We start from the raw sequence: 27,159 nt of genomic DNA, 5'->3' as shown, positions 1-27,159 counted from the left end.
CCTTGGTAACACAGTGAGACCCCAATCTCTACAAAAAATTTTAAAGGGCCAGGTATGGTGTCTCATGCCTGTAATTCTAGCACTTTGGGAAGCGGAGGCAGGAGAATCACTTGAAGCCAGAAGTTCAAGACCAGCCTGGGCAAAATGGCGAGACCCCGTCTCCACACAAAATTTTAAAAATTAGCTGGGTGCAGTGGTGTGCACTGGAAATGGTGTGCACACCACTGTACTATGCACACCACTGGAAATCCCAACACTTTGGGAGGCTGAGGTGGGAAGATCACTTGAGCCCAGGAGTTTGAGGCTGCAGTGAGCTGTGATCATGCCACTGCACTCCAGCCTGGGTGATAGAGCGAGACCCTATCTCCAAAAAATAAAATAAAGTATTGGGTGTAGTGGTGCATGTCTGTTGTCTGTGGTCCCAGCTACTCGGAAGGCTAAGGCAAGAGGATCGCACATGCCCAGGAGTTTGAGGCTATAGTGAATCACGATCACACCACTGTACTCAGGCTGGGCAACAGAGTGAGACCCTATCTTTAAAAAAAAAAAAAAAAAAAAAGGAAGAAAAATAAACCTCAGTAGCAATTCAGTATTGCCACCATATCCGAGCTTATGATTAGTGGTCTCTTGTTGAAGAAGCTATGGGTCAGTTTGAGTGACAAACTCAAATGGCAAATCCCATCTGGTGGGAGTTGTGTTGCATATTAGTCCTATGAAGTAAGGTCACATATCAGTTAGCAGGAGTTTGGAAATCTAAAAAAAATGAGTCCTTTACCATGGGTAGTTTGAGATGCACTGCTGTAGGAGAATGACATTAGAGAGCTCTCTAGGTTGACTTAAAATGTGGGATTTTGTTGGATGCTCTTCCATTAACTGGTCCTGCTACTAAGTGCTTGTATTAGCACTGGTGCACATTGAACTACAAAAGCATTGTTGCTCTTCACTAGTCAATGCAAACTTGTAAGTAGTGTTTGAAAAAAGATGACACTTAGAAACAATATGGACTCAACCGGCATTCACCCTCATAGTTCTCATCTGTTACAAACATGCAACAGTAACAGATACGTTGTGATTTCTCTTACAGAGATACCATGAAAGATAGCTGTAAAAGGAGTAGCAGATTATAATCTACTTCTCACTGCAGCCACTCTTCGATTCCCATGATGCCTTCTACTTTTTGTTAGTCCTATCCTAATACTTTTCAGCCCTAAACATATGGTCCTATTTGTATTTTCAAGTCTTAGTGAATGGTGGGAACAAAGTGTACTCTTAGCTGATACCTGCCCTTTCTCATTCTTGCTAAAAGTCTTTTTTTTAAAATAGGAAAATATATTTGTTGATCGCTCAAGGATGGCCCCGAAGACTCCAATAAAAAATGAACCAATTGATTTATCAAAGCAAAAAAAGTTTACTCCAGAAAGAAATCCCATTACTCCAGTGAAGCTTGTTGACAGACAGCAAGTGGAACCATGGACACCCACAGCTAACCTGAAGATGCTCATTAGTGCTGCCAGCCCAGATATAAGGGACCGGGAGAAGAAAAAGGGACTATTCCGACCCATTGAAAACAAGGACGATGCATTTACAGATTCTCTACAGGTAAACAGACTATGCTTCTCAGGAATTTTATAGAACTTAAACAATTTTACTTGATTATTAAAAAGTCATAGAACTCTCAACTTTTCAGCTCCTATTAAGCCAAAAGCAGTGGCAAACTGAATATCTTTTGATTTATAGCAGAATTCTCATTCTATCTTATTTTTCATAATGAATGCTTTCTTTTCTGTATGATAGTCCCTGGACGAGGGCTCATTTTAAAATGATAAATGATATTTAATCATTTTTATTTAATGAAGGAATTTAGATTATTTAAATGCTACTGTGAATTTTAATTTTGCCCAGATTTTAGGGATAATATTAATGTAAATAGTTTTTATTTAGGAAATTCCATTATTATATATGTTCAGTTAGTTTGGGGCTCTATTGACGTTAAGCCATCGTTAAATCACCTGTTCTGTGGGGAACCAGTGCTGTGGAATAAGCAGCATGTCTATACTTTGTTTAAAAAAAAAAAGTCAATTATTTTCACTTCCCATCAAGCTTTTTCCTAGACTTTCTAAGAAAAGTTCTGCAGATTTCAGTATTCTTAGCCATTTTTCTCTTTTTGGCGGATTTTTCAAGCTATAAAAATTGCCAAAATGAAGTAATTGGAAAGAGAGAAAAAAGATGTCTTGAATTACAACTTGAAATTCATAGAACAAAATGAATTTAATCTGTTCTATATATTGCAGTGGTAGATTAGTGCTAGTAGTAAGAGATTCTTTCACGTAACTAAATACAAATCACACAGTAGTCCCTACGTGCTTGAAGCCAGAGGAATTTCACAATTCCTTTTTTTAAGTCTGGGCTGTTCTTTGGCTTCCTGTTTAATATTTGATGTGCAACACACAAGGAGCTGGTTTCTAAGGCCTTGGGTTCAAATCACTAGCTGGGTGAGTGGGGGATGTCACTCAGGATCTCTGCGTCTCAGTTTACTCACCTGTAAAATGAGGGTCGTGGTACCTGTCCTGGTTTTATTGGGGTTCTAAAAACTAAATAAGATTAAATATGCCTTTTGTTGTCAAAGGCATATAAGTATTAGATTTTTTGTAATTTTTTTTGACAAAAATATAGCAAAGTGAAAATCAGCCAGTGGGAATTGTTAGTGACCTCTTTCACAAGGTAACATTGTTGATCTCTTACTTTGGTAGAACTAGTTGTTCTACCAAACACGCCCCTAAAACAATTAAAATTTTGGTTTCTACCCAGGCTTTATAGAGAGATTTTAGCTGATCAGTCACTAGAAATGTTCACCACCTGTAGGAAGTAAATGCCTAAAATTTTGGCGGATTTAAAACTGACTTTCTTTTAAAATTTAGGGCTTTAATATCTTTCAGCAGTGTTTCACAATTTTTGGTATAGAGGTGTTATACATCTTTTGTCAGGTTTCTCTCTAGGTTTCCAAATTTTTTGATGCCATTGCAAATTGTATTTTTTTTTTTTTTTAGTTTCAATTACCAACAGTTTGTTTCTAGTATATACAAATACAATTGATTTGTGTGTGTATGTGTATTGATCTTGTATCCAGAAAACTTATTATACTGATGGTTTTAATGTCTGATTTATTAGATCAAAGTCAAGTGTTTTAAGTAGTTTTTTTTTTTTTTTCCTTTTTCTAACTTTTATTTTAAGTTCATTGGGTACATGTGCAGGTTTGTTACATGGGTAAATTGCACTTTGCGAGTGTTTGGTGTACAGATAATTTGGTCACCCAGGTAATCATCATAATATCCAATAGGTAGTTTTTCAATCCTCACCCTCCTCTCATCTTCTACCCTCAAATAGGCCCTGGTGTCTATTGTGTTCCCTTCTTTCTGTCTCGGGGTACTCAATGTTAAAACAGACTTTTAATATCTTTTTTAAACTAGTCTTTATTACCTTTTGATAGGCTATTTGATCATCTAAAATACACTTGTCCTTTGCAGTACCTTTAACACCATGAATCTACCTCTCAGCCCAAAAATGGGTACAATGTAATTAATTTACATCTCTCTCCCCAACAGAGTAACCACTCTTCTGAATTTGTATGTATAGTCTTAGGGGACTTGCTTTTGTCAATCAACATACATCCTTAAGTTTTTGCATGTAGCTGTAGTTCTTTCATTGCTGTATGATAATCCACTGCATGACTACACCACAATTTATTCATTCTCCTGTTTGTAGCTATTTGCAGTTTAGGGCTAATACAGACTATGCTATGATATTCGTTCTTGTTTATGTCTCCTGGTGTACACACACAACAGTTTCCCTTGGATAGTGGTTCTCAAAGGGTCATCTGGGGACCTCAGTGTCCACAGACAGTTTTCAGAGAGTGAGGAGGTCAAAACTCTTTTCGTAATTATACAAAGACCTTTGCCATTTGAACTCTCATTCTCTCCCAAGTATACACTGGAGTCTTCCAGGAAGTACATGATGTGGATATTGCAACAGACTGACTACAAAAGGCAAACACAAGAATCAGTTCTCTTCTATTAATCCAGAAACTGAAGAGATTTGAAAAATAACATTTAAAATACCCCTTTCTCACAAAACATTTTAACTGCCTCAATTTTAATTTCTAACATGGTAACTATCAATAGATAACCTACATAAACAAAAAGCCCTGTGGAGTCCTCAGTAATTTTTAAGAACATAAAGGGGTCCTGTGAGCAAAATGTTTGAGAACTACTGTTTTGGGTACATACCTACTGGTGGAGGTGCTAGGTCATTAGATATGCAGATGTTCACAAGATAATGCCAAATTGCTTCCCAAAGTACTATTTGCCTCCCCCCCCGGAAATAAATAAAGTTTTAGTCATCCATATCCTCTCTGACACTTGAAATTGTCTAATTTAGTAATTTCTGCTAATCTCATGATTATATAATGTATATCTTTTTGTGATATTCATTGGCTTTTCTTTGATTACTCATGAGATTAAGCTTCTTTCCACATGTTTACTGGCCATCATGTTTTTTGCTCCTCTGTGAAATGCCTGTTTGTGTTCTTGGCCAATTTTAATTGTTTTTTTTTTTTTTTTGGTTGTTGTTGTATGGATTTGTAGGAGTTGATTATATAATGATTCTAAACCTATATTATATGTGTTATGTATCTATTCTTTCAGTTCGGTAATTGTCTTTTCCCTTTATGTTACTTCTTGATGGACAAAAATTCTTAAGTTTAATATAGTTCATTTTTTCCTTTTAAGGGTAATGTTTTTTGTGTCTGAAGAAGCTCTTCCCTATTCCAAGGTTAGAAAAATATTCTCCTTCATTTTCTTCATTTAAAATTTGCTTTACATGTTGAAATCCTTGATCCATTTGGAATTGCTTTTTGTGTATGGTGTGAGTCAAGAATACAACTTTGTTTTTCTATACGTATCATCAGTTGTCCCTGCACCATTTATTCAGGAGATCTTTCTCTTCCCCTCAGCTTGCAGTGCAACTGCTTTCATATCAAAATTCCATTTACATGTGTGTCTGTTTCTGGACTCTTCCTGTTCCATTGTCCATCCCTGCCCTAATACCCTATTGTAATAAGCACTGATAATCAGGTAAAACAGGACCCTCAGCTTATTTTTCTTCAGAGTCTGTGGGCTACTCTGGGCTGTTCTGCCATGTGTATTTCAGATTGGATTTTATTGAGATTGCATTTAATCTAGAGATTAAGAATTAACCTCCTTAAGATACTGAGTTTTCTTATCTATGAAGACAGTGTATTTCACTAAATTTTAAGTATTCTTTAAAATCTAAGTTTTAGGATTTTATACAAATAGATTTTTGTTAGATTTATTTCTAAAATCCTTATCATTTTTGTTGCTATCGTAAATGATGTCTTTTCAATGTATTTGCTGTTACTGTTGTATAGGAATGCAGCTGATTTTTAAAAACATAGTATCTTGTATTCAACTACCCTGCTAAATTCTCTTACTATTTTTAATGATTTGTCTGAAATTCTTTTGAGTTTTTGTGTGAATAGTGGCATATTCTGCAGAAGGAAAGTAGCTGATTCCTATCCAGTCCCTGTGCCTCAGTTTCTTTTTGTTGTCCTCATGCATTGACTAGGGTCTTCAATATGATATAGAAGAGAAAGTGATAATGGGCATCGTATTGTTTCCTGACTTTAAGGGAACACGTCCAAGGTTTTACAAATAGATGTTTTCATGAATACCCTTCATTGAAGAAGTTCTCTGTTATTCCTAGTTTTTTTTTATTATTGTTATTATTATACTTTAAGTTCTAGGGTACATGTGCACAGCATGCAGGTTTGTTACATATGTATACATGTGCCATGTTAGTGTGCTGCACCCATTAACTTGTCATTTACATTAGGTGTATCTCCTAATGCTATCCCTCCCCCCTCCCCCCACCCCACAACAGGCCCCGGTGTGTTATTCCTAGTTTTTTAAAGGTGTTTTTGAAAATCATGAATGACTGTTAAATTTATCAAATGTTTTTTCTGAATCTATAGAAATGATTATATGACTTTTCTCTTGAATCTGTTTGTCGAAAAGCCTTTTACTTTCTTGGGGCTTGAATGGAGCCCCTTTCAAATGTGGGTTAAGGAGACAGGATGATAGTTTAATGTATTTACAAATAAAAGGATAAGGAAGAATATGATTGGACTGCCTTCGTTCACTTTCATCAACCTTTGGTCAATTGTAAAATCTAAAGCAGTTTGGTGACAGAATGCAGACCAGTGCATCTGAAACTTCCACGTCAAATAAAAATCACCTAGAATCTTATGAAAAGGCAGATTCTGATATAGCTGATGCCTGAGCTTCTACATCTCATAAGCTCTTGGTGATGCTGATTCCACAGGCCCAGCGAGCGCACTAGTAGCTAGACCGTAGCAACCTGTAAATGACTCGCATTTTTCATTTGTCAAACTTTTCACTAATAGACTCAGCCTCAAATTATAAAGGAGAAAAAAAAAATCAGTCCAAAGAAGACAATAGATAAAACATTCAGGGAATTAGATTAGGAAATGTATTTTAACCAGAATCTAGGATGGTGTGGATTGAGATGTCCCCCCAGTTTGCCAGTACTGGCCATTGCCGTTTCTCCATTAGGATGTTAACTGTGACATCTTCCCCCTCCCTTCTATCTGCCCTCTGTAGCTTGATGTTGTTGGGGACAGTGCTGTGGACGAATTTGAAAAGCAAAGGCCAAGCAGAAAACAGAAAAGTTTAGGACTCCTGTGCCAGAAGTTTCTAGCTCGCTATCCAAGTTATCCCTTGTCAACTGAGAAAACTACCATCTCCCTAGATGAAGTTGCTGTCAGTCTTGGTATGTATCATCAGATTACCTGGAGGCCTGTCTCCAGTTACAGTGGGAAACTGGTTTCCTTGGGCAGGCTGAAGGTTGAGGTAGTGTGGGCCCCTCAATTGGGTGAAGACAGGAATAGGCAGAGCTTCCTTTGTCATTGTCAAATTTGTTTTCATTATACACAGAATTTCAGGGAGCCTCCAGGACCAAATGAGAATGCAGTCTCTTTTAACCTTAAAATATATTTTTATAATAGAGTTTCATTACAAATTAGTATCTCATATTTTAAATTCATCCTACTTCAGACAGATGCAAAACTATTTAGAAATAGCTTTTTATTTTTAATAATGCTTCCAGGAGTTCAGAACTGGTGTGATTTCAACTTTGTAAAGCAAGATTTGAGAGCAAGAGCATTATGTTTAAAGCCCTATACGATGATTGGCACAGCAAGTGGGTCAAACTAGGAAAAGGTCGTTTGGACATAACTCAAACAACTAAATCTTATAACAAAGAAGAATCCGTGTGTTCACGTGCGTGAGTGTATGATGTGAGATGGGTGTATGTGCTGGAAATATATATACACCTGCTTCAAAATAGAGACCCCTAGTGGACATTGCAGTTAGTTCCAGAATGAACGTATTGTTGACAATCGTTAAGTAAGCAGAAATCACAATGACTTGAAGGTGTCAGGGTGTCCCCTTAAAAATAGGAAGGTTTTACATACACACAAAAAAAGAAAAAGTTCTGAAGAAATCAGCTAAATAAATGATAGATTATAATTTTTAGTTTGTTTCTTAGTTCTATTTCCTCCATATCCTAGAGAAATGTGCCCAAGTAGAGGAACGTCAACTTGAATTATTCAAGCTGAAAGCTAAATAGATTTTGGTTGTTGGAAACTGAGAAGAAGAGATAGTGGGTTATGATAAGAAGACCATGGGCTGGGCTTTGGGTCACATAATGCTAGATGTGAAGCCCAGCTTTCTAATTTACAGGCTGTAAGAGCTTTAAAAAGTGAATTAACGTTTTTTGTTTTGTTTTTTTGTTTTTTTGTTTTTGGTCTATAACTTAGAGACCGCAGCACCTACCTTGCAGAGACATAGCAAAGTTAGGGATGATGTCAGTAACATGCCAAAGTCAATGGCTGGCATGGAGAGCTCTTATTATGTGGAACAGTTTCTACTCAGCTCTTCCTAGAATGTCGATACCTTAGCTGCCTTGTCCATCTCTATAGGAAGAGGAAGTAGAGTGCTATGGTTTGGGGGCCGATTTGGAGCTCAGAAGTGTAATATAGTATTCTAAGATTGGGGGCAATTAATCAAAAAAGGGAAAGTGAGCCAACTGAGCATCAAAAAATGGGGTCCCTTGCTGGCCCTGGGGTGTATCAGTTGCATTCACATGGCATTTCTAAAGGGAGGGTGTATGGAATGTTATACTCTCTCAACAAGATGTGTTAACATATGAAAACAGACTGGAATAAAGAAGCAGGCAGTTTTGGGCAAGGCACTATTGACTGCTCCTGCCAGCATCTTCCAGTAGGCATGGTGAAGAGCCAGTTGAGGGCTTTTGGGTCCAGGGTCCTAGAAACTAGTCTTACAGTAATAAAGGTAAAATGACAGATTGTCTGATACCCTTCTCATTGGGGTTCATGAAGCCTACTTCCTCCATGTACCCAACTTCCATTAAGGAGTCTTGCACTGGTGTCCCTGCAGAAGACAAAGGATTAAATGTTTGAGGGCTGTGTTGCATCCCAGAGAGGACAGAAACGTGGACTCCTACTTTCGTATGACTGCAGATGGTTGTGCACACCCCATGTTATGGCTGCCTGGAGCAGAACTCTAGAGATTTTACAACAGCTTCCCAGTGCCTCCTGATGACCCAGACCTGCTAAACAAGCATGCCATCTTTTCATGTGACATCATAAAATGGGGTCCCTTGCTGGAAGCTATTTCACTGCCGACTATCTTTTGGGGTTAAGTCTGAACTCTGTGCTACATCCCAGGTTACAGACTGCAAGACTGTATTTTACTGAGGATGTGCAGAGCATTCAAATTGCATTGTTTTCCAGATTCCAGTGCTATGTAGATTTGACACTGGATATCATGGGTAACAGTTTAGAGAACTGGGAGTGACTTAATAGCACAGCCTAGGAAACTATTTTTCTGGACTGAGAATTCTTAGTAAGTCCCACCAGCAACTAAGGGAAGCATAGCAAAAATTAGTAAATCCTTGACCATATAACTAATGCCATGATTGGGGTTAATAGAATGACTTCAATACAAAAGAAAAAGAAGACTGAATGCAGGGAAAACCGTTCTGACAGAGCAAGCCCCCAGAGTAATCTACAGGTCTTGAGACCTGTGAAATGGAACTTTTTAGTGCACCAGCCAGTGGATGGTTAAGCTCAGTTCAGATGAAAGAGGTAAGGGATTGTGCAGACAGGCAGCTGTCATGTTGGTTTTCACCAAAAGCACCTACTAAGCAACCACTATGCATCCTGAGAATCATCTGGATGGTCAGAAACTTCTTTTATTTTCCCTTCTTGGGATGTCTAGCCACTAGATGGAGACTTAACAGCTTGTCGTCAGATATCAACTAACAAAACAGCCAGGCATATGGCTGGCCCTGGGGTGTCAGTTGCGGTCACATGACATTTATAATGGGAAGGTTTATATAATGTTATGCTGTAAACAAGATGTGTTAATACATGAAAACAGACTGGATTAAAGAAGCAGGCAGTTCTGGACAAGGGGCTGCTGCCTGCTCCTGCCAGCACCTTCCAGCACCTTCCAGCAGGCATCTGGCACCGAAGCCTGAGCTTGTGAGGGTAACAAGCCTTTCAGGGTCATGAGCTGAAATGTTCTGATTGACTGTGAAATGCTTCTTCATGCATGTGATAGAACTTCCTCTCAGCTCTGGAGTTCTCATTGTAATTTGGTATATTTCTCATGTTAAATTTTTGAAGGGCCAACAGCTACATTCAGAGTCTGCCCTGATTATATAACAGCTCCTGGCAAATGAAAGAAGGCATCTTTGTAGCTGGGCTGGTTTTCTGCAAGATGCCTGGAGGCTTTTGCTATAGGCCCAAGGGCCTGTTAGATAACAGAATGAATCACAGACATGAGATTTAAAACATCTGTTTCTACTATGACCTCTCATGCTAGCAGGGATTTTAGGTATAACCAATGTCATGCCAAAAGTAATGACAAAAGTATTTATTTAAAATTAACACCTACTGGGGACTCTACAGTTACAGTTAGATTTCATCCTCATTATTATATAAGATAAATACAAAAACACAAAAAGGTTAAGTAACTTCCCAGGATCACTCAGCTACTAAGGGATTTATCAGGGATTCAAATGTAGGCAGTCTGACCCCAGAGCCCCCGACCTTAACCACTATAAGTATTTTTGCTAGGTGTAATGGGCAGCTTATAATCCTAGCTGCCTTGGGAGTGTTGGGAAAGTGAGTAGTGAGCTGCCGAGCCTCGTGGTCAGCTTGTACTGGAGTCTCTGTGCTTCACTTTTGGGCTGTTTGCCAGGTTATGGTGAATGAGAACACAGAGAATTGTCAATAGCCATGATGAACAAAAGGAGACTCCCATGTTGTTCCAACCCCAGCTCTGGCTTCCTTCAGCAATATGAGAAGGGTATTCAAGCCCTTGACACCTGCATTTCCAGTTCAAAATAGAAAACATAATATTTGCATCCATTTTCCTTACTGGTCCATTGAGAGCGTTATCAAGGTAATATTTTTATATCATTGGAACTTCATGAAAGGATAGATAGTATTGTCTAATGGGGAAGTGTCAGTTATTGGACACAGTTGATTTTATAGTCTGCAAAATTAGGAGTACAAGTCACAGTCAACCATCCATTCATCAAGTGTCCATTAGGCACACTGTTACGTGTATTGCTCAGACCACCAATTTCAGCATGCTGAAATGTTTGTGTGGTTTGCCTGATGGGTCTAAAGAGCAGTTGCTGTACTGTTTATGTCAGACAGATGGAAATGTCACCATCTCTAGGTAGATGTTTTATCTTAGATCTGTGTAAGGGTTGGATCTCAAGAAGGAAAAAGAAGAATAATTTCTATTGGTTGCATCCTTACAGGTTGAATTTCTTGAGCATCCACGCAGTGGGCATTATATTGGGGATCAGACAAAGTAGTTCACAGACATAGTCCAGGCCCTCAAGAAACTTCTCTTCAAAAATGTTTGTCTGCATGATGTCCATCGGCCTCTGTTTTTAAACAGGTGTGGAAAGGAGACGCATCTATGACATTGTAAATGTGCTGGAATCGCTGCATCTGGTCAGCCGGGTGGCTAAGAATCAGTATGGCTGGCATGGACGGCACAGCCTGCCAAAAACCCTGAGGAACCTCCAGAGACTAGGAGAGGAGCAGAAATATGAAGAGCAGATGGCCTACCTCCAACAGAAAGAGCTGGACCTGATGGATTATAAATTTGGAGAACGTAGAAAAGATGGCGATCCAGATTCCCAGGAACAACAGTTATTGGATTTCTCTGAACCCGACTATCCCTCTTGTGAGTCCATTGTAGCTTCATGAGTAATGGCAGAGAAAGAGCGAGTGATGGTCTTTTCTGCAGAGTTTCACTGCTCAGATGGGAGGTGCCAGGTTGACAAACCTGGGGGGAGATGTCCTCTTATTCTCTTCACTGGAGAAAGGAAAGCAGATGACTCCCCAACTGGACTGTCCGCTCGACCTCATTTAAACAAACCTGGCCGATGGCAGTTCACTCGAGTTTGGCCTGTTGGGAGAATAGATCACTAGCAGTACTCCCATTTTTAGACTGGCAGCCCCATGCTGCTTCTTTTTGTGCAACTGTAAGATTTACATTGAAAAAGTTATATTTTCAAAGAGTTTTATCTAATTATATACTGAAGTAGACTTAGACTACTTAGAAAAGAACTCCATTCGCAGAAAATGTTGATAAGAAAGACAGACAACGTCTGCTTTCATTTGGTGCAGAATTTTTATTTACATCGGCGGCATTCTTCCTTCCCAATTCATATTTAGCCTATTCTTGTTTTAGCCATTGATCTTCATCCCTGTTGTTAAGATGACAAAGTACAAGTATCACGTCTCACTTGCAAATATAAGAAATGGAAAGAAAGGTGGGCCTGGTTTTCATTAGATTCACTGCCTCATGCCTTTTAGTTCCACCCCATGAACTAGTACTTATCTTAATAACCAGAGAAGACAGCCATCTGTCGGGGATGGTTTGCCTGCCATCCACAGGAGCACATATCTAATCTGTCTTCTGTTTCTATATAGTTCATTTATTCACATATTTCTGAAAAGAAGTGGAAGAGGCAGGCATCTACTATGTTTAGGGTATAGTCTAGATATTGCAGGCACAGAGAAATAAAAATGGAATAGCAATTTGCCTTTGAGAGGAGACTTGATGTTCTAAAAACAATTCTACATTCCTACCCTATCTTTTTATCATTCTACGTTAATCTTTCCAAGAAGTTGCCTCGGTAAAACTACCGTATGGATTCTATTGTAGGAAGTATAAGTATAAAGCATTGAGTGGTTTAAAATATGCATCTCAGAGTTTATGCCTACTGTAGAGTAATTTTACGAGCCACAAGAAAATCGGCCTCATTTCTTTCTGAGCTGACTTCTGCAATGTGTGTCCAGTAAGCTTCTGCCTGTGACAAGGGTGATCGTTCCATCTGCTGATAGGGCTAGATCATTTTGGGAAGCTGCAAGTATAGTCTTTCTTGTAGAAAATCATGTGCTTTGATGCTTTTGTTTCATTCCTTGTGTAGCATCTGCAAACAGTAGAAAAGACAAGTCTCTGAGAATTATGAGCCAGAAGTTTGTCATGCTGTTCCTCGTCTCCAAAACCAAGATTGTCACTCTGGATGTGGCTGCCAAAATACTGATAGAAGAAAGCCAAGATGCCCCGGACCATAGTAAATTTAAAAGTAAGAATCTTCACCTACATCAACTTACTAGTACAAAAAGGGTGGGATTTCATGTGTTGATATTTTCTCCTTCCAAGATTAAAAAAATATATATTGTTTTTGACATACGTACTCCTTTCCTGCATTCATCAAGGTTTTTGGTGCTGTGAGAGGTAAGTTAGTCACCTACTAGAATTCAGCTTAAAGTCCTGTCAGTGCCTTTTTCTTGATGGTTTCAGTAGAGTGAAAAAACAGAACACTATCCTGAGAACTCCGGTTAGGGAGGGTGTGAATTATTTTGCATTTCTCTTTAGTAATGCTGCATCCAAGACAGAATGTCTGAGTTTTCTTTCCCCTTTTTTCCCCACCCCCTGCATACTCTTCTGAAGGGTGGAGATGAAAATTGTCTACAGGTAAGAACCAGAAGAATGCCCAGGGTAAGGGTGGTGGGACATGGACAGGGAGAGAGTTTCCAAGCATCACACCCAGTGCATCCTCCTTTTCTGTCCGGCTTGGATACTGAGCCAAATGCCCTGGGCTGCTGGTAGCCTGTAAGCCCCAGGAAACCATGAGCTGCAACACTCTCTAGCTATTTTTTGTTTCCAGCTGAAATTACAGTCACCCTGTGGGTGAAGTGGCTAGATAAAATCAGGATTGGGAAGAAGAAAGCTGCATCTGGGGTGAATGCTTACTATTTCTAGATGATAATTCAAACTTCTTTGCTTGATCTTAACACCGAGGTCAAGTGGGTTTCCTACCTGTAAATCCATTTCTTGAATAGAAAATACTCTGTGGTCATTATCCTGCCTGTTTCATGGGCTACCACCCCTCCTAAGTATTTCCTCTACTTTGTACATATTTAAGTGTTTCTCCCAAAGCCACTTAAGATTCAGGTGAGGCCCATCCAACCGCTTCTCACTGGGTGGCTGGAATGCTACGATTTCAGGTGAGGAGCTGCCTGTCTTTAGCACAGTTGTACTGTTGACCTTGAGCATCCTGTGTGCCCAGGAGTGCAACCTGACAGGAAGCTCTGGGGAATCTTTGTCATTTTCACAGATCAGCTGCCTGGTGGAGCTGGCACCACAGTCTCCTGCTGGGAGAAACTCAGGGCATGCTTTTGACTTGCCATGTCAGAATTACATTCACTAAGCCTTTAATTACAGCCCATTCCCTCCCTTGCTGTTTTTGCAATCACAGTGCTCCCTGTGTGTCGCCAGGTGCCTCTTGTAAGAGGTGTGAAGTTGTGGAAATGTAAGGACACACTGACCTTCCCTTAGCCTTCAGATACTGCAGGTACATAAATCCTGGGTGATTTTATAACAGAGCCACTGGTCTCCTCATCCCAGCTTGCTGCTTTCCACCCGAGGTTTATATGGCAGCTGAGAAAAGTTACCTGTCACATAAACTAAACTGTTATGGTGTCACAGGCAGCATGATCATAATCGTGTTTTATATCTTCAAGCAAAGGTACGACGCCTCTATGACATAGCCAATGTTCTGACCAGCTTGGCTCTGATAAAGAAAGTGCATGTAACAGAAGAGCGAGGCCGTAAACCAGCCTTCAAGTGGATCGGGCCTGTAGACTTCAGCTCAAATGGTAAGGTGGCGTGGTTTTGCTAGCAGGCTGTTTTATTTCCAATTCTCAGTTCCTTTTTCAGGTCTCACATCTACTACACAGTGAGACTGATCTTTTCCCATGTCACATACAAAATAGACATGTGACTCCACTCTTGGAACGGTTAACATTAGCCTACAAATTGTGCGTGCTGGTTTGCCCACACACAGTAGGAAAAGAAATACTGAGCGTTTATAACGTGGGAGTATCTCTACTAATTTACAGCTCTTTAACTGTTTAAATTTTGTTCTGAAGCTTTTTCCTGAAAGTTTGGGACTGAGAATTAAAAATGACACCTCTTTTGAACTTCAGTTGTTGCTACATTAGCAGCATAAAACGTGGTTTCTCTTTGAAATTCTACATAATGTAAAAATTATGAGTAAAAATCACATCAATTACTATCACAAAACTAATAGGTGGTAAGATTGCATCTAAATATAGTATGAATGTAATGGACTTTTTTATTTAAAAGGTTATAAATATAATTTTACAAAACAGGAGTCAAAGAGGATATTATCTTCTACTTATTTCATGGGTAATATATGAGCAATCAGGGACTAGATCCAACTGCACCAGCTATTTTACATACAGCTGTACTGCCTGGGAAGAAGCCATTAAAGTCATTTTTAAATTACCCTTCCGATTTTGGTGTTAGTGGTATAAATGTGAGCCACTTAACCCAGGCTTATAACTATATAGCTCTCCACCTCACTTGTAGCACATTATTCACTTAGGATCTAGATGAAACCACTTAAAATCAAGTATAACAAATTCAACCCAGTGCATACACACTGAGTGTGGACTGTGTGCCAGTGACTATACTAAGGGCCCTGAGAGATTGAAGATGTGGGTGACACAGTCCCTACCTGCATGAAGCATACAACTTTGCCATTTTCTCCTTTCTGCCTCTGGTTTCTCCCGTTCTTTTCACCTGTGAAGCCCTCTTCTTTTTAACATGAAAATATTCTCAACCTTCAAGATCTGGCTCAAATGTCAACTCCTCTATGAAGTTTTCCCTGATAGCCCAGAGCAGAGTGTCTCATCTGAATGACTGCAATTGAGTATTGTGCGGTTTGTGCTGGATGAGGTTGATACGATGGTGTCGTCCCTGCCCTACACATTTGAGACCAGACATCATCTTTATTCATCCTTGATTACCCCATAGTATCCAGAACAGTGCCTTACTCACTTTACTTGGTTAATGAGCTTCTATAATTAGGCATATAGTTAGCACACATTTGAGAGTTAGGAGAGCAATTACACTCTAGATGGGGTGGTACTGGCTCTATAGGCATTCAGAGAGGATACAAATTAAGTTCTGATGGGCTGTTAGGTTTTGGAAGGATGAAGAGAACATGGGATAAAAAATAATGAGATACAGTGTTACAGTGTGATCACTGGGGACTGCATTTTTGGAAGGCCTCAAAAATTAAGGCAAGAAATTTGGACTAGATGTGATAGACAGAATTAACCAAGAGTCTTCGGACAATGATTAAAAGAGAGGAAGGACTCAAAGGTGGTCGTACCATTGAAGAAAATTAGATAGCTGGGCTGGGCACAGTGGCTCACACCTGTAATCCCAGCACTTCAGGAGGCCAAGGCGGGTGGATCACCTGAGGTCAGGACTTCAAGATGAGCCTGACCAATATGATGAAACCCCGTCTCTAGTAAAAATACAAAAATTAGCCAGCCATGGTGGCACGCACCTGTAATCCCAGCTACTTAGGAGGCTGAGACAGGAGAATTGCTTGAACCCGGGAGGCGGAGGTTGCAGTGAGCCGAGATCGCGCCATCGCACTCCAGCCTGGGCAACAAGAGCGAAACCCCATCTCAAAAAAAAAAAAAAGAAAGAAAGAAAGAAAAAGAAAGTAAGATAGCTGGAAGATGAGCAGCTGTTGAGAAGTCGAGAAGTTCATGTATTTGCACCACGGGACAGAACGGGGAGAACTCTCTGATTTGGCATGAGAGAAAGACTTTGGAGGCAGGTCAGGAAAATCAAATTGAACGTATTTCCTCTGCCCTCCAGAAACCTGCTCTTTCTGTATTCCCTAGTTTCATTACTGATAACATCAAGTTTCCTTTGATTCCTTGAGCCATTCTCCTTCATCCCTTGGCTAGCCATTTCTCACAAATTTTATAAATGTCTTCCTCCTCCTCTTTCCTACCAGCATGGCACAGTGTATTATGAATGGTGTTTTCTTTTTAACAGCTTTATCGAGATATCATTGATATGTAATAAATGGCAGGAAGTTAAAGTTACAATTTGATAAGTTTTTCATATGTATGTACCTGTGAAATCATCAAGATAATGAACATATCCATTACCTTCAAAAGCCTCCTCCTGCCCCCTTTGTAATTCCTCCCTCCTGGTCCCCACTCCCATCCCCAGGCAACCACTGACCTGCTTTGTCACTTGGATTTGTTTGTATTTTCTATAATTTTGTTGTAAGTGAATCATGTATAGCCAATCTTCATTGTTCACAGATTTCATATTCGCGAATCTGTCTACTTACTAAAATTAACTTGTAACTCCAAAGTCAGTACTCAGGGTGTTTCCACAGTCAGTTGTGGTCATGTACAGCTTGGTAAAGAATTTGGTTCTCCCAATGCACATGTTCCCAGATGAATCAGGCAGTACTCTGCCTTCTTGTTCCAGCTCTCATACCATAAGCCAGCATTCTGTTTGCAGTCTTTTTAGTGCCACTTGTTCACATTTTTGTGCTTTTTGGCTCCCAAGTATTGCTGTCTAGCGTTTCTTAACACAAGAAAGCTGCATTGTGCCTTACGGAGAATATACATGTGTTAGATAAGCTTTGATCAGCTATGAGTTATAGTACTGTTGGCCAAGTTCAATGTTAATAAATCAACAAATATTAAACAGATTTCTTTAAAAAGAAACACACATAAACAAGGTCATATATTGATCAGCTAATGAAAATGTTGTAACCAGAGGCTCACAGGAACCTAATCCTTTATGTCCCCTAGAAGCAATGGGTCAGTATTTGCTAATTCGGTGTTTGCAGTGACTTTATAGAACATAACTACTGTGAATAATGAGAATCAACTATAACTATACTCTTTTGATCAGGCTCCTTTCACTCAGCAGAATTATTTTGAGATTTATACATATTGTAGCATGTATCAGTAATTTATTTTTATTGCTGAAGAGGCTATTATATATAAAGCTCCTGTGATTATTTATGTACATGTCTTTGTATGGGCATATGTTTTCATTTCTCTTGCGTAAATACCTAGGAATGGAAAGGCTGCAACGTATGGTAGGTGGATGTTTGAAATTTTTGAGAAACTTCCAAACTGTTTTCCAAAGCAGTTATAACATTTTACTACCAACAGTATATGAGAGTTCTAGTTCAACCATATCTTGCCAAAACTTGATATGGTCAGTCTTTTTAATTTTAGCCATCCTGATAGGTGTGTAGTGGTATCTCATTTTGGTTTTAATTTGCATTTCTCTAGTGATTAATGATGTTAAACATCTGTTTTGCCATCTGTTTATCTTCCTTAGTGAAGGGTGTGCTCAGATCTTTTGCCCATTTGTTGCTATTGGGTTGTCTGCTTTCTTATTATTGAATTGTGAGAGTTGTATATATATTCTGCATACAAGTCTTTTATCAGGTATATGATTTCCAAATACTTCCCCTCCATCTGTGGCTTTGTCTTTTCATTTTCTTACCAGTGTCTTTTGAAAGTCAGAAGATCTTAATCTTCAGGAATTCCACTAATATATTAATTTTTATTAATGTTTTTCTTTAGTGGGTCATGTTTTCAGTTTTTAGGTAAGAAATCTTTGCCTAACACGAGATCACACATGTGGTGTGAGTTATGGATCAATGGGGTGCTTTTCTGAGAGGATGGGAGGTTACATATTGATATCCAGTTGTACCCAGACCATTTGTTGAAAATATTATCCTTTCTCTACTAAATGTCTTTTGTGCCTTTATTAAAAATAAATTGACCACATATATGTATGGTAATGTTTCTGGACTCTCCATACTGCTGCACTGATCTGTTTGTCTATTTGCTGTCATGCTAATACCTCTTAAAAGGAGTTGGGAAATAGTCAGTCCTCTTAAGTTTTCTGGAAGAGTTTGTGTAGAATTGTTATTATTTTTTCCTTAGGAAGAATTTATCAGTGAAGAATTGATAAATAAAGAATTTTTCAGTGAAGCCATTGGGTCTGGTTTTTATCTGTAGTTAAAAACTTTCTATGTGAGAAGGTTTTTAACTACAGATTACATTTTTTGAATAGCTATAGAGCTATTCAGATTATATAGCTCCTTTGAGTTCAATTTGTTCTTATTGTAGTTTATTAAGGTAGAAGCTGAAATAATTAATTAGAGACCTTTCTTCTCTTCCAATAAGCATTTAGTACTATAAATTTTCCTCTCAGTACTGCTTTAGCTGTATCTAACAAATGTCGATATGTGTGTTTTCATTGTCTTCCAATTCAAAATACTTTCTGTTTTCCCTTTTGATGTCTTCTTTGGCCCACAAATTATTCAGACACGTGTCATATAGTTTCTAAATATTCTGGGATTTTCCAAACGTCTTTTTCTTACGGATTTCTAATTTCATTTCATGTAACCAGAGAATATACTTTGTATAACTTGAATCTTTTAAATTTATTGAGACTTGTTTTGTGGTACAGACACAGTCCATCTTGGTAAATATACACAAATATACAGAGTATATATTCTGTTGTTGTTTCGTAGAATGTTCTATAAATGTCCAGTTCTTTTATATTCTTACTGATTTTATGTTTACTTGTTCTAGCCATTATTGATAGATGGATATTGAAATCTTTGATTATAGTTGCAGATTTGTAAAGTTTTGTGGAATGGATTTTGAGGCTCTTTCATGAACTCTGTCTGCATAAATATTTAGGATCACTATGTCTTCTTGATGAACTGACCCTGTTATCATTATAAAATTACCCTCTATTCCCGGAGATAATTCTTTGCTCTGGAATCTACTTTGTCTCATAGTGATATAGTCACTTCAGCTTTCTTTTTATTAGTTAGCATAATACATATTATCCTTTTATTTAAATATTTTCTGTCTCTATTTAATGTGAGTGTCTGGTGGGCAGTATACATAGTTGAATTCTTTTTCATCTAATCTGACAGTTTATGCTTTGCAATTGGGTTATTTAGGCCATTTACACTTAATGTGATTCTTGATCTTGAATTTTAATCTGTCATCTTGCTATTTGTCCTATTTGCTTATTTTTCCTCTTTTTCTTTCTTTTGGATTTATTAAGTATTTTTTATGCTTCCATTTTATCTCCTTTGTTGATTTCTTGGCTATAATTCTTTGTTGTGTTAATGGTTGCTTTAAAGTTTATAGTGTACATTTTTAATTTGTCACAGTCTACTTTCAAGTGATAGTATACTACATGTATTGTACAAGAATCTTACAATAACTTGCTTTCATTCCTCTCTGCCTGGCCTTTGTGCTATTGCTGTCAAACATTTTACTGCTATATATGTTACAAACCCCATAGTGTGTTACTGGGGATTTTTTGTTTGTTTTTTTGGTAGAGACAGGGTTTCACTATGTTGCCCAGGCTGGTCTCGAACTCCTGAGCTCAAGTGATCCACCCGCCTCAGCCTCCCAAAGTGTTGGGATTAGGGGTGTGAACTACCACGCCTGATCCACAGTTAATTACCTTTTAAAGAAATTTTAGTAAGAAAATTTCCTAACCCTAACCCATGTTGTTACCATTTCCAGTGCTTGTCATTTTTTTGTAAATGTAGGTTTCCATCTAATATCATTTTTTTTCTGCTTGATGAACTTTAACATTTCTTTTAGTGCAAGTCTGCCAATGATGAATTCTTCTAGCTGTTGTATGTCTGAGAATGTCTTTATTGTGCCCTTGCTTTTGAAAAACGTTTTTGCTGGGTAAAAAATTCTAGGTTGACGCCAGGCACCATTGCTCATGCCTGTAGTCCCCACTACTCAGGAGGAAGGAGGTGGGAGGATTGTTTGAGCCCAGGAGTTCAAGTCCAGCCTAGACAATACAGTAAGGCCCCTGTATCAAATAAATAAAAGAATTTGAGGTTGAAGTTTTTTTTTCCTTTAGTTCCTTTTTTTTTTTTAATTTTATTTTTTTTAGAGACAAGGTCTCACTCTGTCACCCAAACTGGAGTGCAGTGGTGTGATGGCACGATCATGGCTCACTGCAATCTCAAACTCCTGGGCTCAAGCAATCATCCCACCTCAGCCACCCAAAGTGCTAGGATTACAGGTGTGAGCCCACACACTCAGCCTTTTAGTTCTTTAAAGAAGTTGCTCCACTGTTTTCTAGCCTGCATAGTTTCTGGCAAGAAATCAACCATCATCCTGTTCTTTATATGTTAATGTGTCATTTTTCCCTGGTTGCTTTTAAGTTTCTGTCTATGACTGGTTTTAAGTGATTTGATGATGTATGACTTGGTGTCCTTTTCTTCATGTTTCTTGTACTTAGATTTGTTGAGTTTCTTGGATCTTTGGGTTTAAAGTTTTCATCAAATTTGGCTACTTTTCAGCCATTACTTAATCAAATATTTTTCCTGTCCCCTCATCTGCTGTTTTTACAGATTCCACTTATGCTTGCTTTTGGTTACCTAAAGTTGTCCCATGGTTTGCTGATTCTTTGTTCATTTCTTTTTTCTAGTGTTTCATTTTTGTACATTTTCTATTGTTATGTCTTTAAGTTCTCTATTTATTTCTACGCTTTCTAATCTGCCATTAATTGTATACACTGTATTTTTCATCCCCACCATTGTATTTTTTTATCTCTAGAAGTTTGATTTGAGCTTTTACATTTTTGATGTCTCTAAGACAACATATCCAGTCTTTCCTCTAGTGGCTTGAATTTATGGTATGCAATACTAATACATGTTTTAGTGTGCTGGTCTACTTCCTATCATCTGCTTCACTTCTGGGTCCATTTCAATTGATTTTTCTCCTCATTGTGGGTCATATTTTCAGTTGTGTACCAGACACTGATAATTATACATTATTAGGTGCTAGACATTTCTGTATTCCTAAAAATGTTCTTAGCTTTGTTCTGGGATGTGGTGAAGTTGCATGGAAACAGTGATCCTTTTGGGTGTTGCTTTTAAGTTTGGCTCAGTAAAACTCTATGAGCTTCTAGTCTTTAGTACGTTTTCCGCCTTATTAGGGCAACAACTTTTTTAGTACTCTAACCAATGCCTCCTGAATTAGGAGGTTTTTCTACTGTAGCTATTGGCAACAGGCACTTTTCCCAGTCCTCTATGAGCTGCAGACATTGTTCCCTCTAGTACTTTCTTTTTTTTTTTTTTTTTTTGAGACGGAGTCTCGCTCTGTTGCCCAGGCTGGAGTGCAGTGGCCACATCTCAGCTCACTGCAAGCTCCGCCTCCCGGGTCTACGCCATTCTCCTGCCTCAGCCTCCCGAGTAGCTGGGACTACAGGCGCCCGCCACCTCACCCGGCTAGTTTTTTGTATTTTTTAGTAGAGACGGGGTTTCACCGTATTAGCCAGGCTGGTCTCGATCTCCTGACCTTGTGATCCGCCCGTCTCAGCCTCCCAAAGTGCTGGGATTACAGGCTTGAGCCACCGCGCCCGGCCCCCTCTAGTACTTTCTAATGGTTCTTTCCCCGGCCTTGGGTATCTTTCTCACATGCATCAGTACTCCGCTGAATGTTCAGTTTGGACCTTTGCAAATCCCCAGCATTCTCTTTCTGTATAGCTCTCCTCTCCAGCATTCTGCCCTGCAAACCCTAGCTGCCTTGACTTTCCAGGACTCCCAGCTCTATCCTCAACTTAGGGGGACCTCCAGTCTCTGTCTAGGTCCCTCTCCCTACATCCCAACCTAGAAACATTCTCCAGGCAGTAAGCTAAAATCATCATAGAACTCACCCTATTTGATTCCTGTCTCATAGAGATCACTGGCCTACATGTCCTGATGCCCAAATGTGTTGAGAGCCGCAGTTTTATGCATTATGTCCAATGTTTTGTTACAGGAAGGAGGCAAATGTGGCCCCTATTACTGACTTGACCTGTTTTCTTTTTGATTTTGTAATTTCTTATTTTTCTAATTGGGCTTTTGTTCTAAGAAAAAGAAAACTGTAAAGATTACTTTTTATTGTTATTTTCATTTCAAAGTTTAATTAATGTGAAATGCATGTTTTAGAAAATGTAAGTCTAGCTGAGCCTTTCAGTTTATTAAATCAATTCTCTAACTAAAATATGCAAGCTTTGAGCTTAGAAAAAAATTAGCACAAATGAATAAGGTAGAGATGACCATCTGTACAACATGGATAGCTGCCTGAGTCTGTACAGAAAGTTCTATCTTAACCCCACATACACTCCGTTAAACACAAACAGTGTCTCCAGGGCCTAACCTTCTGTAATCTCAGTGTTCTGCAGCATTTCAACCATGAGGTTTCTGCTGACCTTACTCCTTTGGTCACATAGTAACTGAGCCTCCTACTGCATAAGAAAGAAATAATAAAGCATAACAGAAAATAGAGATTCTCTTATTCATTGCTGTAGATCTATGGCATAGGAAGCTGATCTCAGTTAATCTTGAAAGTGAATCTCAAAATATTCATTTTGGGATGAGCATTGTCGGGCTTTCCTTTGATACTCTCTGCCCAAATAGAGCATCTAAAATGTGAGGCTCATTCTAATTCGGGTTGAAGAACATCTTGCTCTACTTCTGTTGCGGTTCAGATAATTTTAGAATATACATGGATTCAATCTCATTTTATAGTCATCCACTAACTTAAAAAAAAAAAAGTACATTGAAAGAAATTGGGGTTTGAGACGAGGCTCATAAAATTCCTTTGATTGTCTTAGTTTTTGATTTATAGGGTAGTAGCTCCATTACAATTATAGGTTCAAAGCCATCTCTTAAATAGACGAAAATTATCCTGAATTACAGCTGTATAACAACACTACCAATTCTCTCATTTATGTAGATGAAGAACTGGTGGATGTTTCTGCATCTGTCTTACCAGAATTGAAAAGAGAAACATATGGCCAGATTCAAGTCTGTGCAAAACAGAAGCTGGCTCGCCATGGTTCTTTCAACACAGTTCAGGCTTCTGAGAGGATCCAGAGGAAGGTGAACTCAGAACCCAGCAGCCCGTACAGAGAAGAACAAGGTATCTGCCCTTGCATAATCTATGGAGTCCATCAGTTGCCATGTAGCTGTAGCCCATGCCAGTGCAGCACCCATGTGCTGGCGTTTCCAAACAAACTGACTCTCTCAGTGTTTTTTCCAGTGGTCTACTTTTTACTTAGCTAAAGTGAAGCAATTATTGGAGGCAAAGGAGATGCTGATATCACAGTCTATGAACATGACCCCTTGCCTAAAATTGATCCTAGTCACCTTGTAGACCAATTGGTTTGGCATAGTTGGCCTGTTTGATGTATCTCAGAAACTCGTTAGACTTACCAAGCAATGCTTGTTTTGAATACTTTTTTTTTTCTTTTTGAGAGAAAGGTCACCCTGTCACCCAGGCTGGAGTACAGTGGCATGATCACAGCTCACTGCAGCCTTGACCTCTCAGACTCAAAACAGTCCTCCCACCTCAGCCTCCCAAGTAGCTGGGCCCACAGGCATGCATCACCATGCCTGGCTAATTTTTTATTTTTTTGTAGAGATGGGGTCTCCCTGGGTTGCCCACGCTTATTTTGAATTCTTGATGAGACCTGAATTCACCATGAACAGTTAGCTTCTGAAAATTTCTCTTTGAAGCAAAACCATAACAGTTTTGAGTAATCTCTGAGCTGAGAATAATGAATTCTCAGCTATATAATTCTCAGTATATAGTTGGTATGTATAAGTCTCTTGCTATATTTGTTAAGCCTTCATCTTCCTTTTCAGGATCAGGTGGCTACTCTTTAGAAATTGGAAGCCTGGCAGCTGTCTACAGACAGAAAATAGAAGACAATTCACAGTAAGTAGTCTATAAAAGCTCAGAGTGTATTCTTTTCTATCTCCTAGTGTTAACTTTGACTAAATTGCAATGCCAACTATCAAAAGAAAAAATTTAGGTCAGCCGTTTATTTGTTAGGAATTGGTAAGTTTTCCCTTTGTGCCCTACACTGTGCAGGAACTAGCATCAGGGACACCAAAGTATGAAAAATGGATACTGTAAGCTATGATGGCTTCTAGGAAACAGATAAAAAGACCAACACTGAAAAGAGACAATTCATAATTAACATGACCCTGAGAAATGATGTATCAGAGTTCCATGAATCACTTCATCATTATCATAGTTGGTTTTGCCACTACCTACCAGGTACCGTTCCAGGAGCCTTAGTGTATATTGACTCATCTGATCATAAGAGCAATCCTTTGAGGTTTTACAGAGAGCTATTACCCTCATTTTACAGAGCGGAAGCTGAAGTGCAAAAAGGTTATGTAACTTGCCCAAAGTAACACTGCTAATAGGTGACAAAGCTGGGATTCATATACCCAGGCTGTCTGACTTAAATTTGGGGCCCGATTTTGAAAGAAATCATGTATCACTAGAGAAAGCAGAAGAAACGCTAAACAGAGTAATTAGAAAAGTGTTTAATGACAGATATGGGAAGACGCAGATTACAAGGCAGGGCCAGGGAGTAGAAGACACCAAAGCCTGACTCGTTTTGCTGTCATGGTTTGTCCAAATAGGACAGGAAAAGGAAAAACCATTCAGCAGAAGAGGTTAGGTGTTGGAGGCAAGTAGATCAAGTTGGCAAAAAGTTGGCAAAAACTAGATCAAGTTTGAAAGCCAGAGAAGAGTTTGGATTCATCAGGGAAACCATAAAGAGCTACTGTAGGTTCACTGATGAAGATCATCCTGGCTACTTTTCGCAGGTGGGATTAGGAGTGGAGAAAGGCAGGCCACAGAACAGAGCATTTGCAGTCATTCTGGTCTGCTGTGGGGCAGAGCTGAGCTGTGCTCACCGGAGGTGGAAAGAAAGGGAAACCAGTGTGAGACAGTGAGTTGGCAAGGCTCGCTAAAGCAGACAGGCATTAGAAAGAATGTCTGCATGTCAGGTGATGGTGATATCATTGGTGGAGATGGAGAAGTTGAAGGTGGATGGCTGGGTGGAGGGATGGTGGGTGATATACCCAGGGTGGGCATGTTCAGTTTCACAGAGCTGAGCAATACCCATTACTCAACCAGAGGCAGCTGATTGGAGAGATGATGCATCTCTGTGGCCCAGGGTGCTCCATTTTATTCTCAGCAGCACAGTGGGCAGTGAGATGATGGGCAAAATAGGTCTTCATGATTCTATCAGAAAGACGGAAAGAAATCCTCGTCCTCTGTTTACTGTTTTTTTTGTGTTGTTGTGGGGGTGTGTGTGTGTGTTTTTTTTTTTTTTTTTTTTTTTCCTACTTTTTGCATTTTCTTTTTGGAGACAGAGTCTCACTCTGTTGCCCAGGCTGGGGTACAGTGGCATGATCTCAACTCACTGCTCCGCCTCCTGGGTTCAAGTGATTCTTGTGCCTCAGCCTCCAGAGTAGCTGGGATTACAGGCATGCGCCACCACGCCCAGCTAATTTTTGTATTTTTAGTAGAGACGGGGTTTCGCCATGTTAGCCAGGCTGGTCTTGAACTCCTGACTTCAGGTTATCCACCTGCCTCAGCCTCCCAAAGTGCTGGGATTACAGGCATGAGCCATTATGCCTGGCCCTCTGTTTACTATTTCTTAAAGGATCATTCTTCTCTATTCCTAAAAATAGTAAGAACATAAACATGGTTTTAAATATTTGGAAATTTTTCCAAACGAAAGGCCCCAACATTGTTTATATCTTATTTATTTCATTTTCTTATTTTAGAGACAGGGTCACCCAGGCTGGAATGCAGTGGCATGATCGTAGCTCACTGCAGCCTCAAACTCCTGGGCTCAAGCAATCCTCCTAGGCACCCCACAGGAGGCATGAGCCACCGTGCTGGCCTATAAACTTGTACATTTATGGGACTTAATTTTGACTGTGTGCTGCCTAAAATGTTGTTAACAACACAGAGCAGAATGGGACAAGAATGGCAGAAAATAATAATTGAGAAGATAAGTTTGTTTCCTCACTGCCCACTTCATTTCTTTGATACTGGATTTGTGAAATGAGACAAATGAGATTAATCTTTTTTTAAATCAAAGTCCAGTCTCTGTTACTCTCCCAGGGTCTCTCACAGTCACTGAGAACATGGGTTTTGCCATCAAACGATGTGGGCATGGGCCCAGCTTCCCACTTCAGAACTGGCTCACCCAAGGCAGGGTGATCAACCGCTGCACTTCAGTCTTCCTCACTAGTAAACTGGGGGAAATGAGAGTAGCTTTTTTTTTTTTTTTTTGAGACAGAGTCTCGCTCTGTCGCCCAGGCTGGAGTGCAGTGGCGTGATCTCGGCTCACTGCAAGCTCCGCCTCCCGGGTTCACGCCATTCTCCTGCTCAGCCTCCCGAGTAGCTGGGACTACAGGCACCCATCACTGCACCCGGCTACTTTTTGTATTTTTATTAGAGACGGGGTTTCACCGTGGTCTCAATCTCCTGACCTCGTGATCCGTCCGCCTCTGCCTCCCAAAGTGCTGAGATTACAGGCGTGAGCCACCGCACCCAAAGAGTAGCTATTATTATAATAATTGCATAAAATTGTTATACTATTATGCTAATTATAATAGTATGTACACGCCTGGCAAGGGTGTAAGTGCTTGGTAATTGATAACGATCAGATGTGGAAGAGATGAAGGAGGAAGGAATGTTCACTCTCACCTGAGATT

At 39.4% G+C, this 27,159-nt stretch overlaps 2 protein-coding genes across 4 annotated transcripts in view; both read left to right on the top strand.

The window, feature by feature from the left end:
• The window catches only part of CSRP2 (cysteine and glycine rich protein 2), a 1,103,434-nt gene that overhangs the window by 902,989 nt on the left and 173,286 nt on the right, over positions 1-27,159 (top strand). The gene's annotated exons all lie outside the window — the stretch shown is intronic.
• E2F7 (E2F transcription factor 7) overlaps positions 1-27,159 on the top strand; it is a 44,593-nt gene that overhangs the window by 8,183 nt on the left and 9,251 nt on the right. For both annotated transcript variants that reach the window (XM_050749292.1, XM_050749291.1), the window contains exons 3-9: positions 1,324-1,599; positions 6,696-6,864; positions 11,097-11,387; positions 12,640-12,798; positions 14,240-14,374; positions 23,363-23,548; positions 24,274-24,346. In XM_050749292.1, the coding sequence (XP_050605249.1) occupies positions 1,324-1,599; positions 6,696-6,864; positions 11,097-11,387; positions 12,640-12,798; positions 14,240-14,374; positions 23,363-23,548; positions 24,274-24,346 (1,289 nt within the window). The remainder of the gene's footprint in view (positions 1-1,323; positions 1,600-6,695; positions 6,865-11,096; positions 11,388-12,639; positions 12,799-14,239; positions 14,375-23,362; positions 23,549-24,273; positions 24,347-27,159) is intronic.

The sequence above is a fragment of the Macaca thibetana genome, chromosome 11 (assembly GCF_024542745.1).
Source record: "Macaca thibetana thibetana isolate TM-01 chromosome 11, ASM2454274v1, whole genome shotgun sequence".
NCBI lineage: Eukaryota > Metazoa > Chordata > Mammalia > Primates > Cercopithecidae > Macaca > Macaca thibetana.
This window is presented reverse-complemented; position numbering and strand designations above follow the sequence as displayed.